The following is a 15,791-nucleotide window of genomic DNA, read 5'->3' on the forward strand; positions in this document are numbered from 1 at the left end:
AGGCAGGAGAATTGCTTGAACCCAGGAGGCGGAGGTTGCAGTGAGCGCCATTGCACTCCAGCCTGGGTAACAAGAGCGAAACTTCGTCTCAAAAAAAAAAAAAACATACAGACAAAATCAGTTTCACACTGAATAACCTTTCTAAAGGCACAGCATACTATGCTTTTAGTTCAGAAGTTGATATTTGGCATATGATTGTTAAGTTGTCTATAATTGGCTTTAAAATACTTCAGAGCATGATGTATGCTATGATAGTATGAGTATTAGTTCAAGTTATACACCAGATATAGCCAGATGCCCTAAGGCAGGCCTCACATGCCAGAGGTTATCTGTGAACATTCTAATCAGCAACCTCGCTCTCCAGAAACTTCAGTTAGACATCAAAGGCTTTGATAATTAGCACAAGGAATGTTAAAATTGCAAATTTTCACTGGTAAAAGTAATGGCTTATTAACTAGCATAATGGATATTAGAAATGGACTGTCATGAACCCAATGAATGGAACTTAAGATATGTGGATTAGCTCAAAATTCTCAAGGCACACCTATCCTTGTGCCATTAGGGTTTAAGTCTCTATCTAGCAAGCCCTTCACTCTCCAACTTTATGGATGGCACCCACAGTTTATGACTAAATGGTCCCAAGGCCAGCCACTACATCAGAAGATTCTGGTTGCCTGATGCTCTCTACAAAATAGCTGAATCCCGCCTTTGGAATATTGTCTGCTCTGCCTTCAGTGAGCTGTTCATGCAATTCATGGTCAGAGCACCCAAAAGGATGAGGACTTAAACTTATGGAACAGGTAAACTATTTTGTGCCTACTTATAAATAAATGACTAATAAATGTCACAATATATGTCTCACAGAAATTTCCATAGACCATTAGTGAGGTTTCAGGGATGCAGCTGACCCTCAGCAACCTCTAATTATCATCAATATCCAGTATATACCAAAAAGAACTGAACACTTCTGCCTACAACTCAGCGTATGGATTGGATAAGGTCAGTGTCGCAGGCAGCTTCTGATGTGGCTCCTAGTGACCTGTGCCTCCTGGTATTTATGCCCTTGTGCAATCTTCTTTTTAGTGTGGGTTGTAACTTTCTTCTAATGAATAGAATACAGAAAATAAAGGAATGTCACTTCAGTGTTACTAAAAACTGTGATATTTCACCCTGGTAGCACTCTCTCACTCTCACACTTGCTGCCACATTCTGAGATGCTCTATAGAGAGGCCCTTGTGGCAAGGAAACAAGGGAGGCCAGCTGAATCCTATCAGCAACCATATGAGTTTGGAAACGAAGCTTCCCCATTGAGTGTTCAGATGAATTTGCAGCCCAGCTAAAATCTTGATTACATCCTTGTGAGACCCTGAAACAGATCCAACTAAGCTGTGCCTAAACTCCTGATCTACAGAAACAGAGGTAATATGTATGTGTTGTTTTAAGCTACAAAGTTGGGGCAATTTGTTACACAGCACTAAATAACTAATACAGTTAGTTTACAAAAATAATGCTACCAAATGTCTCAAGGTTTTTCAAATGCCCACTTGGACTACATTTGTAGTATCTCCATTCTTTTCTTGAGTCCCAGGACATTATCTCCAACTACTAAAATAGATTTTTATAAGGCTAAAATAACAAGCATACACCACAAGTAAACAGCATATTCTGATTTCTTTAGTTGTAGTATGTCTAGGCCAGACCTTCTTCAAAGCGATATTCAAATTGTTTGACTTGCCCACATTGTTTCAGTGACAAACATTTCACACACTGTTGAATTCAGTCTCTCTCTGATTCAGCCTCCTGATCAACACAATAAGAATAATGATGGACCTAATAACGGGGCCTTGCCAGGTGAGTGGCTGAAATAACAAATTATTTCATCACACATTGAAAATGTATTTCACAAACTTAAAAAAAAAAAAAATCCATGCGATTGCATAATGAGAGCTCTGCATTTCCACAGCATTTGTAGTACTCTCTAAACACTCAGACAAACTGGGCTAAAAAAAGAATGCTTGCATAACAAGACTGTTATCACCCATATTATCTCCTAAGCCTCCCCGGAGAAGCAAAATGTGGCTATATGGGGGTTCACCAAAACATTCTTTTGATAGGGGTTTGGAAATTTTTGGTTTAAAATTTTTTTTAGAGTGGTGAGCTAGCAATTTTTTACTTCAATTTGGAGGGGTAGAGACAAAAGCTCCCTAAATAGTATGCCCAAAATAGTATATGGCATGCTTTCTCAACAGGCCAATATTGAAAAGATAAAACAATTTGTTTGGGAGGCTGAAAAATGCCTTTTTTTTTTTGACAAAGGGTCTCACTGTCACCCAGGCTGGAGTGCAGTGGCACCATCACAGTTCACTGCAGCCTTTATCTCCCAGGCTCAAGCAGATCCTCTCACCTCAGCCTCCAGAGCAGCTGGGATTACAGGTAGGCACCACCATGCCCAGCTGATTGTTTTGGTTTTCTGTAGAGATGAGATCTCCCTATTTTGTCTGTGCTAGTCTCAAAGTCCTGAGCTCAAGTGATCTTCCAGCCTCCGCCTCCCAAAGTGCTGGGATTCCAGGCATGAGCCACCACACCCAGCTATCTTCACTTTTTATGTATAAATTAAACATAATAGTACATGAACAAATAATCAGTATATCTGTGGTCTTAAAATTTCATGGTGAGAAGAGCAATTAGGGGAAAATTGCCAAAAAGGCTACTGAAAGGAGTGATAGTGAAAAAAGGGTTGAGAAACACTGACCTAAGGAAAGCCCTCCCAAAGTGGTGAGCACCTGCAGAGCATCAGTGATGTCTCTGTTTCCTTCTCTTTGGATCCCTGAGGTCTGAGATCATGACTTGACTCTGGCCTGGGTGTCTTCCAGCTCTGCTTCACATAGCGGTTGGGCCATTTCCCAAGGTTGCAGAAATGTATATGAAGCCTTTCATGTGTTCCAGATTTCCACCAACCACTGTTTTCCTTCAGAACTTTATCTCCTTGATCTGATTCTGAATGTACTTACTTATCTCATGGCATGTTAAAAACTAACTACATATTTTAGCATGACTTGAGATAAGCAAAAACTTGTCTTCAGCATGTTTTTGGCACTTCCAGCATACTATCCTCTACTGGTCAAAATTGTCCAACAGCACATGAAATCAAAGCTGAGAGGGATGAAAGCAGAGTAAAGAGATGAGTGAATGCCTCTCAGATTGAGGAACACACTGTATGGCACACTCACCAACGCTCACTGACTGAGAGCATATACATATATATATAGTACTCACTCTTCTGTATAGAATTGAGAAAAATTCACAGAAATGGTACACCCCATTGCTGGCATGCACATATATAGACAACTATCTCAAAAGAAGTGGCCCACTCTCACCACTTCTTCTCAATATAGTACTGGGAGTTTTTCTAGAGCAATTAGGAAAGAGAAAGAAATAAAAGGCATCCACGTAGAAAAGGAAGAAGTAAAATCATCTGTTTGCTGACAACATGATCTTGTATATAAAACCCTACAGACTCCACCAAAAAACTGTTTGGACTGATAAATGAATTCAGTTAATATGTAGGTACAAAAATCAACTTACAAAAATCAGTGTCATTTCTATACACTAACAGATTAGCTGAAAAAAAAAATCAAGAAATCAGTCTCATTTATAGCAGTTACCAAAAAAAAAAACTTAGGAATAAATTTAACCAAGGTGGTAAAAGGTCTCTACACTGAAAAATATAAAACATTGACAAAACTGAAGACACAAATAAATAGAAAGATTGTTTGAAAGAATATTGTTAACTTATCCATAATACCCAAAGCAATCTACAGATTCAATGCAATTTCTATCAATATTCCAATGACTTTTTCCACAAAAGTACCATAAACAATTCTAAAATTCACATGGAACCACAAAAGTCCTCAAATAACCAAAGTAATCTTGAGTAAAAAGAACAAAGCTGGAAGCATCACATTACCTCATTTCAAAATATACTATAAACCTATAGTAATCAAAACAGCACAATACTGGCATAAAAACAGACACATTGAATAATGGAACAGAATAGAGAGCCCAGAAATGAACCTGCACATTTACAGTCAATAGAAGGAAATAAAATGGGAAAAAAATCCATGACATTGGTCTGGGCAATGATTTTTTGGATTTGACCCCAAAAAGCACAGGGAACAAAAGCAAAAACTGACAAATAAGATTTGCATTAAACTAAATAGTTTATGCAAAGCAAAGAAAATAATTAATGAAGACATATCCTGCAAACTGAAAGAAAATATCTACAAATCATACATCTGATAAGGGACTAATATTCAGAATATACCAGGGATTCAAACAACTCAATAGCAAGAAAACAAATAACCCATTTAGAAATGGGCAAAGAACCCTATAGCTATTTCCCAATAGAAAACATACAAATGACCAACAGGTATACATATTAAAAAAAAAAAACTGAACCATCACCAATCATTAGGGAAATGTAAATTAAAAGCACAATGGGATCACCTCATACTTGTTACAATGGCTGTTATCAAAAAGATGAAAGATAAAAAGTGTTGGCAAGAATGTGGAGAAAAGGATACCCTCTTACACCATTGGTAGAAATGTAAATGAGTATAGTCATTATAGAAAACTATATAAAAGTTCCTCAAAAAACTAAAAATAGACCTACCATATGATCCAGCAATCCCACTTCTGGGTATATACCCAAAGAATTTAGAATGAGTATGTCAAAGAGACAGCTGCACTATCATGTTTACTGCAGCATTATTCACAATAGCCAAGATATGGAATCAACTTAAGTGTCTATCAACAGATAAATAGATAAAGAAAATATAATACATATACACAATGGAGTACTAGTCAGCCTTAAAAAGAAGCAAGTTCTGTCATTTGTGACAACATGGATAAACCTGGAGAACATTATGTTAACTAAAATAATCAAGGCACTGAAGGACAAATACCTCATATGTAAAATCTAAAAAAGTTAAACTCATAGAAGTAGAGCAAAGAATGGTGGTTATCAGAGGCTGGTGAAAGAGAACGTGAAGATGTTGTCCAAAAGGCATAAAGTTTTGGTTAGACAAGAGGAGTAAGTTTTTTGAGATCTACTGTGTAACATGTTGACTACAGTTAATAAACATATATTATAAATTTCAAAATTACTAAGAGTAAACTCCAAATGATCTTACCACAAAAAATGTTAAATATGTGAGGTGATGGATATTTTAATAAGCTTGACTTAATCATTACACTGTGTGTGTGTATACATATATGTGTGTGTGTATATATATACATACACAATGTGTTTAGATATATATGTTTATATATATATCTCTAAACATACACCCCATAAATATATAGAATTATAATTTGTCAATTAAAAATAAAATATTAACATTTTAAAAAAAACTTTTAAGTGGGTCCTCAAAATATTAAACATATAATTAATCCAACAATTTCATTTCTGTGTGTGTGTGTGTGTGTGTGTGTGTGTGTGCATACACTCGAAAGAATTGAAAGCAGGGACTCAAACAGATATTTACATACCCATGTTTATAGCAGGATTATTCACAATAGCCAAAAGGCAGAAGCAACCCAAGAATCTGCCAATGGATGATGTCTGTTTTCACACTGCTATAAAGACATACCTGAGACTGGGTAATTTATAAAGGCAAGAGGCTTAATTGATTCACAGTTCCACATGTCTGGGGAGGCCTCACAATCATGGCAGAAGGTGAATGAGAAGCAAGACATGTCTCACATGGAGGCAGGCAAGAGAGCTTGTGCAGGGTAACTGCCATTTATAAAACTATCAGATCTCATGAGACTTTTTCACTACCACAAGAACAGTATGGGGAAAGCATCCTCCATGATTCAATTATCTAAACTTGGCCCCGCCCTTGACACATGGGGATTATTACAATTCAAGGTAAGATTTGGGTGGGGACATAGCCAAACCATATCAGATGACTAGACAAACAAAATGTGATATATACAAACAGTGAAATATTATTCAGCCTCAAAAAAAGGGTAATTCTGATTCATGCTACAATATAGATCAACATTGAAAACATATGCTAAGTAAAATAATGCCAGTCCGAAAAAGATAAATACTGTATGATTTTACTTCTATGACAGAACTAAACTAGCCAAGTTCATAGAGACAAAAAGTAGAATGGTGGTTGCCAAGAGCTAGCAGGTGAATGGGATGGGAAGTTATTAACAGCTAACAGGCTCTTGTTTGGGAAGAGAAACAAAGTTCTGGAGATGGATGATGGTGACAGCTGCACAACAATGTGAGTGTACTTAATGCCACTGAACTGAACATTTAAAAATTGTTAAAATGGTAATTTTTATGCTGTGTGTATTTTGCCACAAGAAAAAATAAACTTTTAATTTTTTTTAATACAAAGATATTTTCAAATCAAATAATGCAATACATGTGCAGTAAATAGAAAAGCAGAAAAGGATGTCATTACAGTAAAAATGGGAGAAATGTCAGATAACACACTCTTAACCTGCATGGCACTGTGGAATCTAGGCCAGCTGTAGTGTGGACAGCAGATGCTGGCGCCTCTGAACAGCAAAGAGGATAGTCACTTGCCTCTCAAAGCCTGTTTCAATGGTCCCCATTCCTCTGGCCCATTCCAAGTTCCTTCCTGTAACTGAGCGCCCTACTCTTGCATTCCTCCATCGATACTTTGCACCACATCGCCTCACTCTGGTTCTATCAAGCACACACAGCTTGCCCCACGCAGGAGGCTTAAGTGCATAGATCATGGATGTAGCACTGTGCTGCAATGATCAAGACCACTCTGGGGTCAGACAGGCTTAGGTTCAAATCCCAGGTTCACCGCTTAATGATTCTGTGACCTTGAGAAAACGGCTTTGCCACTTAGGACTTCAGTTTTCCTAGGCATAAAATGAGAATAACAATTCCTATCTCATTATGTTGTACAGAAAATCAGATAAGGTAATGCATGCCAAGGACAGTGCTTGGCGTCTACTAAGCTCTTGTAAGCACTAGCTGTTATTTTAATATGCTTCTCAGCACTGATCATAGTGCTGGCACTGAACACCAAGAAAGGCTCAATAAATTTTCTGCATCAGCAGATGTTTACTCATTGTCTGTCCTGCTTTCCGCCCTGAGCTAGATGTCCCAGAAGTAAAGCTGCTTAAGGCACAATCTCTATCTTGTGAATTATGTCTTAATTCTTACTTGTGTCTCCAGCATTCGGCCCAATTCCTGGCACATAAGTGACACCCAAAAAGTGCTGGTGGAAGTGAACTTAAAATCTAGTTGTCTAAATGTGTTTACATGAGTTTGAAGGGGAGAAAAAATATATATAACCATAAAAAGAAAATAAAGTATGTGACAGAAACTTTTTTTTTTTTTTTTGAGACAGAGTTTCGCTCCTGTTACCCAGGCTGGAGTGCAATGGCGCAATCTCGGCTCACCACAACCTCCGCCTCCTGAGTTCAGGCAATTCTCCTGCCTCAGCCTCCTGAGTAGCTGGGATTACAGGCACGCGCCACCATGCCCAGCTAATTTTTTGTATTTTTAGTAGAGACGGGGTTTCACCATGTTGACCAGGAAGGTCTCGATCTCTTGCCAAAAGGAAATCCTGGTTCTTCTGCCCATAGATTTCCACTCCAGGAGGAAGGAGGGTCTGAATGGTGTGTGAAAAGTCGGTATTTGTGACACAAAGGCTCCCAAATTCCAAGTTACTTCCCTTTAAGAGTGATGAAGGAAGAAAAAAAAAGCAATCGAGCCAGTCCCCCGAGGCACAGAATACACATGACCTCAGTTTGGGAATCCCTAGCTAAAGTCAGCTTTTAATTTACAAACATAAAAATATAAAGTTTGGGGCCGGGCGTGGTGGCTCTCGCCTATAATCCCAGCACTTTGGGAGGCCGAGGCGGGTGGATCACGAGGTCAAGAGATCAAGACCATCCTGGTCAGCGAGGTGAAACCCCATCTCTACTAAAAATACAAAAATTAGCTGGGCATGGTGGTGCGTGCCTGTAATCCCAGCTACTCGGGAGGCTGAGGCAGGAGAATTGCTTGAACCCAGAAGGCGGAGGTTGCGGTGAGCTGAGATCGTGCCATTGCACTCCAGTCTGGGTAACAACAGCAAAACCCCGTCACAAAAAAAAAAAAAAAAAAAAAATATATATATATATATATAAAGTTTGTAAGTACCTTGTTTTGATTTTTCTGGAAAAAATAGATATCAGATCCCATCATTACCACTACTAAAAAGACTCAGGGATAAGTACTAAAGTGAAAATAAAGTCACCTAAAACACTCTCATGGTGACTTCCACAGACACCAATTATGCAGGCTCAGCTGTGAAGGTTTATCAGAAGTCAGGCCAATACTGGAAAACACGACCACTTGGATAAAAGAAAAAAGACACTTAAGCATAAATGGCTCCTAAAATCAAAAAGCTAATTAAATGTGGTCTCTTCAAAAAGAAAAAGTAAAGTCAGAAAAGGCAAAAGCTAGCAGGAAAAATATATTCTTAATTCTGAGCATTATAAAAGAGAATAAAAAGGGATCACTTTAAGAAGTTGAAGTCACCTGATTATTTCCAGATAATATTCATCAGAAACCAACTGTGAACCTCCCTGTGCATTTGACTTCCTTTCTACTCATTCCCAAACAAATAGACTGAACACTGTCCAAGGTACTACAGTTTGGGAGGAAGGAATAAGGATTAAGATGAATAAAACCACCTCTCTGTCATCAAGGAAAATAGAATCAACTGTGGAATCATTCCAGAAATTTAGGGGAGTATATATCCCCCTATAACCCCTTTCCCTGAGAAGTGGCCCCCAACCCTGGTCCATGTGGTCATGGCACAGGATGAGCCATAACTGGACAACCTGACTTCTACCTTCCTGGTGGTGCCTGACCTATGAGAGGCCAACAAGAGTCCCTCCCAAAGAATTAATAAAGAAAACAAATAAGCCATTTTATTATTAGTGAGAATTCTATTAATATATAATATGTACACTTGACAGTGGAGGCCCATGTCCCATTATATAGCCTGGGGAGCAGAGAAAATCAGACTACACAGAAAGAGTGGAATAAAACAGGCACATAGTCTTACAGACAAGAGCTAAAGAAGGAATACTACTTGGGTTCCTAGCAGTGTTCAGCTCCCAGTGGAGACCTTTCTGAAGCCTGCCAGCCTCACCACCCTTCTACCCTTAAAATGAGCTAGGCTGAAGTGGTTTCTGTTACTCGTAACCAAATAGTCCTAATAAATCCAAAAGGAGTAAGACCACGACACAAATTCATCTAATGAACAAATGTATTACTGAAATTAGTGATGCTAGGTAGGCAAGGATTTCACTTCATTCATCTGAGCACTGCACAATAAAGTGGCAAGAGGAAACTCTTAATGAAAAAAAGATGGGGATTTGAGTTCAGACTCCACCCTTTGCTAGTTCTGTGGCCTTGAAGAAACACATTTAGCCTTGGGAGGTCAAAGTGGGTGGATCACCTGAGGTCAGGAATTCAAGACCAGCCTGACCAACATGGAAAAACCCCATCTCTACTAAAAACACAAAATTAGCCAGGCATGGTGGTGAAAGCCTGTAATCCCAGCTATTAGAGAGGCTGAAGCAGGAGAATTGCTTGAACCCGGGAGGCGGAGGTTGCTGTGAGCCAAAATCATGTCATTGTACTCCAGCCTGGACAACTAGAGCGAAATTCCATCTCAAAAAAAAAAAAAAAGAAACACATTTAGTCTACACTTATCACAGTGCCTAGTGCAAAGCAGGTGCTCAATATATATTTGTAAAAAAAAAAAGGAAGGAAGGAGGAAAAGCAGTTACCACATATCAGGTATACTTATCTTTTAAGTCAAGTCATTTCTCATTAATAAAATGGGAAGTCTCATTCTCGTTAATAAAGTGGGAATAAAAATTTCACTTTATGCATCTCACAGGATCAGAATGTACATAACCTGTGCTATTAAAAGTCATTATTAGAGGCCAGGTACAGTGGCTCACACCTCTAATTCTAGCACTTTGGAAGGCCAAGCAGGGCAGATCACCTGACATGAGGAGTTCAAAATTAGCCTGCCCAACATGGTGAAACCCTATCTCTACTAAAAATACAAAAATTAGCCAGTCTCCCAGTGGTGCACACCTGGGAGACTGAGGCAGGAGAATCACTGGAACCCAGGAGGCAGAGGCTGTCGTAAGCTGAGACTGCACCACTGCACTCCAGTCTGGGTGACAGAGCAAGACTCTTTCTCAAAAAAAAAAAAAAAGTCATTATTAGATTCATCAGATTAATCAATGAGTCAAACACAGACCCACTTCCATTAATGAAACAATTTTATCTGAAGTAGGGGTTAGCAAACTATACCCTACAAACCAAATCCAGCCCACCACCTGTTTTTATATGACCTACAAGAATGGTTTTTATAAATGAAGATTTGCAATCAATTTGATGATAGGGAACACTAACTTTGAATCCTACTTCAGCTAAATGTTATACCTCTCCCCAAAAAAAATCCCATACTTCTAGTTAATATACCTATATTGCAAAAAATTATATTCAATTTATTACTATTATCATACAGAGTTTAAAGGATGCACAAGAAGTAAACTCAGTAAGAAACATGGCAATAAAATTACTTTTCTCATCAGTTCCACCATTTTTAGAGTGCAATACTGTAGAACATGGGAGTTTTTACAAATGCATAAATTGCAATATAACAGAAAAATCTGCAATAATATCTGAGTGAGTGAAGGTGACATCAGATCTTCTGGAAATTCAACTACTCCCTTCAAGTCCATGTTTAAAGAGGCTGGATCAGTCTGAATATGTGCCAGGAACCACCTCAACTGGAGCAAAAACATGTCCTCAATCTCGACAGTATGTCTATGGTATACAAACAGTACTGAATATTTATTCACTGCCCTCAGCCTCCCGGATGAATGCCTCCTAGTACAGGTTCATCCTTAAACCTAGACTTGCAAAAACAAAAACAAGGGTCCATTACCCAGAAGTCTCTGAGAGTCATAACAATAGCTCTTTAGACCAGTGGTTAACTCTATCCCACAAAACAAAATGAGGTAACTTATACCAAAGTCCTGAGTAAAATCTGGAAATAAGTGAGTATAATTATCATCACAATAAATAACAATAATAAAACACTTTGGAGCAACCACTCTATACTCAGCACTGCAATAAGCACATAAAGATGCATAAGAAATGGGTTTTGCAATAAAGATGTTTGTAAAATAATGCTATTAAGGCAAGAAAATAGAAGATATAAATACCATAGAAGACAGATTAAAATGGAACAGCTCTACTTAAAATAGGGTGCACGGGACCTTAGAACACCAATGTGACTTCTGAATCACTTTGATGGAAGCCTAAGCTCCCTTGAAAATAGAGTTTGAATACTACAAGAATGGACAATTGGGGGTCTCTGTATTTTCCTCATTTATAATATTAGGCCAACAGTAATGGCTCCTTCAAAGGTTTGTGAGGATTAAATGAGATAATAAATACAAATTCTTTTAGCAGTCAGTAGTGCATAGTAAGTGCCCAATAAATATTAACTATCATTATCTTTTTTTATTAAATAGTTGTCACCATACTATACATTATTATTCATTCTTATTTCTTTTAATTAGATTGTAAGTATGCTCCAAATTTTCACATACTCTTCATTAGCATATTTTCAATTTAATGAGCCATAAATTACACTTTAGTTTTACTTTGATTTGGATTTATGTAATAATTTTGAGGGTAATTATCTTTGCATATATTTATTAACTATGTGTTTCTCGTTATGTCTGTTTATGAGTCTCATTCAATAACCCTATTGGAACTCTTATTGTTTTTTAAAATTAATATTGGTTCAAAGCAGAAATAAGGTTACCTTCTGGGCTCCCTGTCTTAAGAATGTGCTGGCAAAAGTTTCTAGAATGCAGTTGAGAAATCCAGCTCCTGTGATTGAAATTCTGCCTCTTTGAATGAACTCTGTCCTGCAAAGAAAAAAAAACCAAAAATCAAAAAACACATCTTTGATGTCATTCTATGGCTGGATACGTAAACTACACACATTTCTAGCTGCATAATTACCACTTATATTCAATACAAAATCATATCCATTATTATTCAATAACTGCCTGTTATAAGAAGTTTTGTTAAAAGTAATTTATAGCTTATATAATATTCACAAGTCTTATTCAAATTAAAGAATATTCATTTCACGCTGCAAAATCTCTTTTTAAAATTGAGTCTGAGGTAATTATCAATGATATGACCTTAGGAAAATTATTTAGACTCTCTCTAAGTTGGTTTCCTCACATGTAAAATGGGAACAACCATAGTATCTTTCTTTTACAACTACTGTTGCAAGTAAATGAGTTGTCACACATCACAGGAATATGAAGAGTTCCTGACATGTAAGTATTCATTAAATGTTAGCTACTATTACTAAAGAAAGTCAGATAGAGACAAGACTGGACCAGAAACCTGGAATGACTTTTGCATTCCTCGACTGGAGAAGGGGGTAAGACAGAAGAGTTATGTCACCATCTCTACCAATTTTAATTACCAAAATTATATCAATATTAATTATCTTCATTTTGTAAAACAGAGATCTACATTACACTTAAAAGTGATATAAGGTAAGTAAGATGACTGAATAGAAAGTCCCAAGCCCTCGTTACCACCAGAGACAACAACTTATGAACAATATATAAACCAAATTGCCTTTGTGAGAACTCCCTGGAGAAGCAGCACCACCCCAGGTGAGTGGAAAGCCAAGAAGAGCCACATCAAAGCAGATAAGAAAGTTTGTTGCTTTTACCCATAATAGCTGCCTCCCACCCAGCATCATGTAACCCAATCAGGAAAAAACTCCCAACTTCTGGCTTCTTCCTCAGGAGGGACAGAAAAGTGCTAACCGTGCATCCAACATTCTGTCTTTGAGAGAGGCATGACTCAGAGTGCTAAAGGAAATGGCAATATACTCTCAAAAGCAAGAATGGTGGCTTTTTACACTAAAGAGCATGAAAGTACCTCAGACAGCCACAAGGGTTACAAGATCATGGGCTCTTAAAAACAGAGGCAGTCCTCTGTAACTGGGAAATTACACACATGCCCAGAGAAGATGCATCCCCAAAAAGGTTTGAGAGGCCCCCAGAATCTCAAGCTAGGCTGCTCAGTGAAGGTCTTCCCTGTATGAAGCCATTCCATAAGACTATGAGAAGTGGTTGTTTTTTATGTACCCAAACCTCAACAAAAGATCACAATGCATGCAAAGGAACAAGGAAACATGGCCAAATCTGAGAAACAAATCTCTAGAAACCAATCCTAAAGAAACAGAGATTTATGAATTACCTCACAAAGAACTTGAAATAACCATATTAAAATGCTCCGTGAACTAAAACAGACAACTAAAGGAACCAACAAAAATAAAATGCAGGAACAAAATGAAACTATCAACAAAGAGAAACTATAAAAATGAGAACCAAGCAGAAATTCCAGAGTTAAAAAATACAAAAATGGAACTGAAAAACAATTCACTAGAGGGGTTCATTCAACAGCAGACTCAATCAAACAAAGGAAAGAATCAGCAAACTTAAAGACAGGTTATTTGAAATTATTGAGTCAGGGACCAAAAAAAAAGAATAGTCAAGAGAGCCTAAGAGACTTACAAGACATCATCAAACAGATCACTATCCACATTATGGGAATCTCAAATCAAGAAGAGAGTGAGAAAGAAGTAGAGTGTCTATTTGAAGAAATAATGGCTGAAAATTCCCCAAATTTGAGGGAGAAAACTGGCATACAAATTGAAAAAGCTCAATGAACTTCAACTAGGATAAATTCAAAAAGACTCACACCAAGACACATAATCACACTGTCAAAAGTCACAGAAAAAAAGGGAGAATCTTGTAAGCAGTAAGAGTAAACCAACTCATCACATTAAGCTCCTATAAGATTTTCAGTAGATTCCTTGGCAGAAACCATACAGGCCAGAAGTAAACGCAATGACATTCATTCAAAATACCAAATACTAAAATTCAAAATACTAAAATTAAAAAAAAACCCTACAACATAAAAATACTATATCCAGCAAAACTATCCTTCAAAATGAAAGAGAAATTAAGACTTTCCTAAATAAACAAAAGCTAAGGGAGTTTATCACCACTAGAGATTTGGATTACACTTAACTTTGCCTCATTCATTCATTTGTTCAACACACTGACTGCATGGCTACTATATGCTAAGCACCATACTGACTGCTAGAGGTCCACAGAGAAGGAGATGGGTCTCTCTCCTCCAGGATCTCATTGGCTAGTGGAAAAGACAAACAGATAAGTGGGAGAGTGTCAGAAACTGGAGGTGAAGCCTTCCATTAGAGGAAAACTACAAGAACCCAGGTAAGGAGGCGTGAAGGAAGAAAGGATGTCTGAGGAGCCACAAGTTATCTAAAAATGCCCAGTACATGGTATGGGGTTTGATAAATTCTTCCTATAGAAATGACAGGAGCATAAGATGGATGTGGGAGATGTTAGGATATGAGGCGGAAAGGATACGTGAAGACAAGACTGCAAATGGTCTCAGGCTGAGGAGTTTAGGCTTTGCCCTGAAGGTAAAGGAGGCTTCTCTTCTGAGGACACCAAGTACCAGGTATACATTAATAAATAGTCACATCTGCACCACTGACTAAAATGCTCATTGCCATTCCTTGATGCTTTTAGACAATCTCCTATTCCCCATTTTCAGTGCAGTGCTTACACTGAATGAGTTCAATAAGCACTTGTTAGATGAATTAATTTAATTTCTTTGTAATCAAAAATATTCAACAAAGAAAACATTTTCCCAACCTTACATCTCTGTGGAAAGGAAATGAGAGCCAAGTCTCCCGTATATATAGTTGGCATGTGTTTATATGCATGATACGTGAGAACATGCACTGAAACAAAAAAAAAAAAAATCTGAGAAAACACTGGATCCAACAAACTGTCATTTCAGTCAAAATGGTTTTTAAAACCTCTTAATCAGACCTCACCAATAGCAGCAGCCTCTATATTTAGATCATGCATACAATAAAAGCCTTCAGAGCTCCCCTCTCTCCCTCTCTTTCCTCCCCCTCTTATACACACACACACACACACACACACACACACACACACAGAGGAGTTATCCCATCCAATCTGACATAAATACCTTCAGTCTAAGCAGTTTTCACCTCTTAGATTAAAGCCTATTTAAAATGATTTGCTCATGTAAAGCTATATACTGGTGACACTAATCTTTCCCGTCTTCATTCTGGATTAGTCAGAATAGAATTTTACAGTGATTTTAATATTGAGAAATGAAAAGTTGAGCAGTCTCACACTCTTGGGAGAGATGAACTCTCCAGACCTCAGTCCTGAAGGCAAGTGTAGGTGAGGGATTAATAAAAGTCTCTTACATCATATTCTAACCAATATTTCTTTCTGCCACTTTTGGGAGAAGTAAGTTCTCAAAAAAGCACTCTCAGGTTTTGTCCACATATCAGAGAATAACAGGGCAGTAAAGCAGGGTCATGCCCTTGCCATCAATGAGATGAGAGTTTATCCTATTATATTTTAAGACTGCCAGAGAAGAAAATATTGCACTTTCCCTCAATAAGTCATTGATAAAGCACATCAGACACTTTCTTCTTACTACAAATAGCTAACCTAAATCCCTCACACTAGAATTCATCTCCATTTAGGTTCTGTGCAAAACACAGCAGTTTACACAACAACATATG

General features: G+C 37.7%; 1 protein-coding gene across 12 annotated transcripts in view; it reads right to left on the minus strand.

Moving 5' to 3' along the window:
* The window catches only part of PRELID2 (PRELI domain containing 2), a 442,316-nt gene that overhangs the window by 366,414 nt on the left and 60,111 nt on the right, over positions 1 to 15,791 (minus strand). For all 12 annotated transcript variants that reach the window (XR_008478683.2, XM_017968616.4, XM_054250283.2 and 9 more), the window contains one exon: positions 11,916 to 12,021. Coding sequence is in view for 11 of the 12 variants with exons in the window: in XM_017968616.4 (XP_017824105.1) it covers positions 11,916 to 12,021 (106 nt within the window). In the remaining variant the exon portion in view is untranslated. The remainder of the gene's footprint in view (positions 1 to 11,915; positions 12,022 to 15,791) is intronic.

This window comes from Callithrix jacchus, chromosome 2 (assembly GCF_049354715.1).
Source record: "Callithrix jacchus isolate 240 chromosome 2, calJac240_pri, whole genome shotgun sequence".
Classification (NCBI taxonomy): domain Eukaryota; kingdom Metazoa; phylum Chordata; class Mammalia; order Primates; family Cebidae; genus Callithrix; species Callithrix jacchus.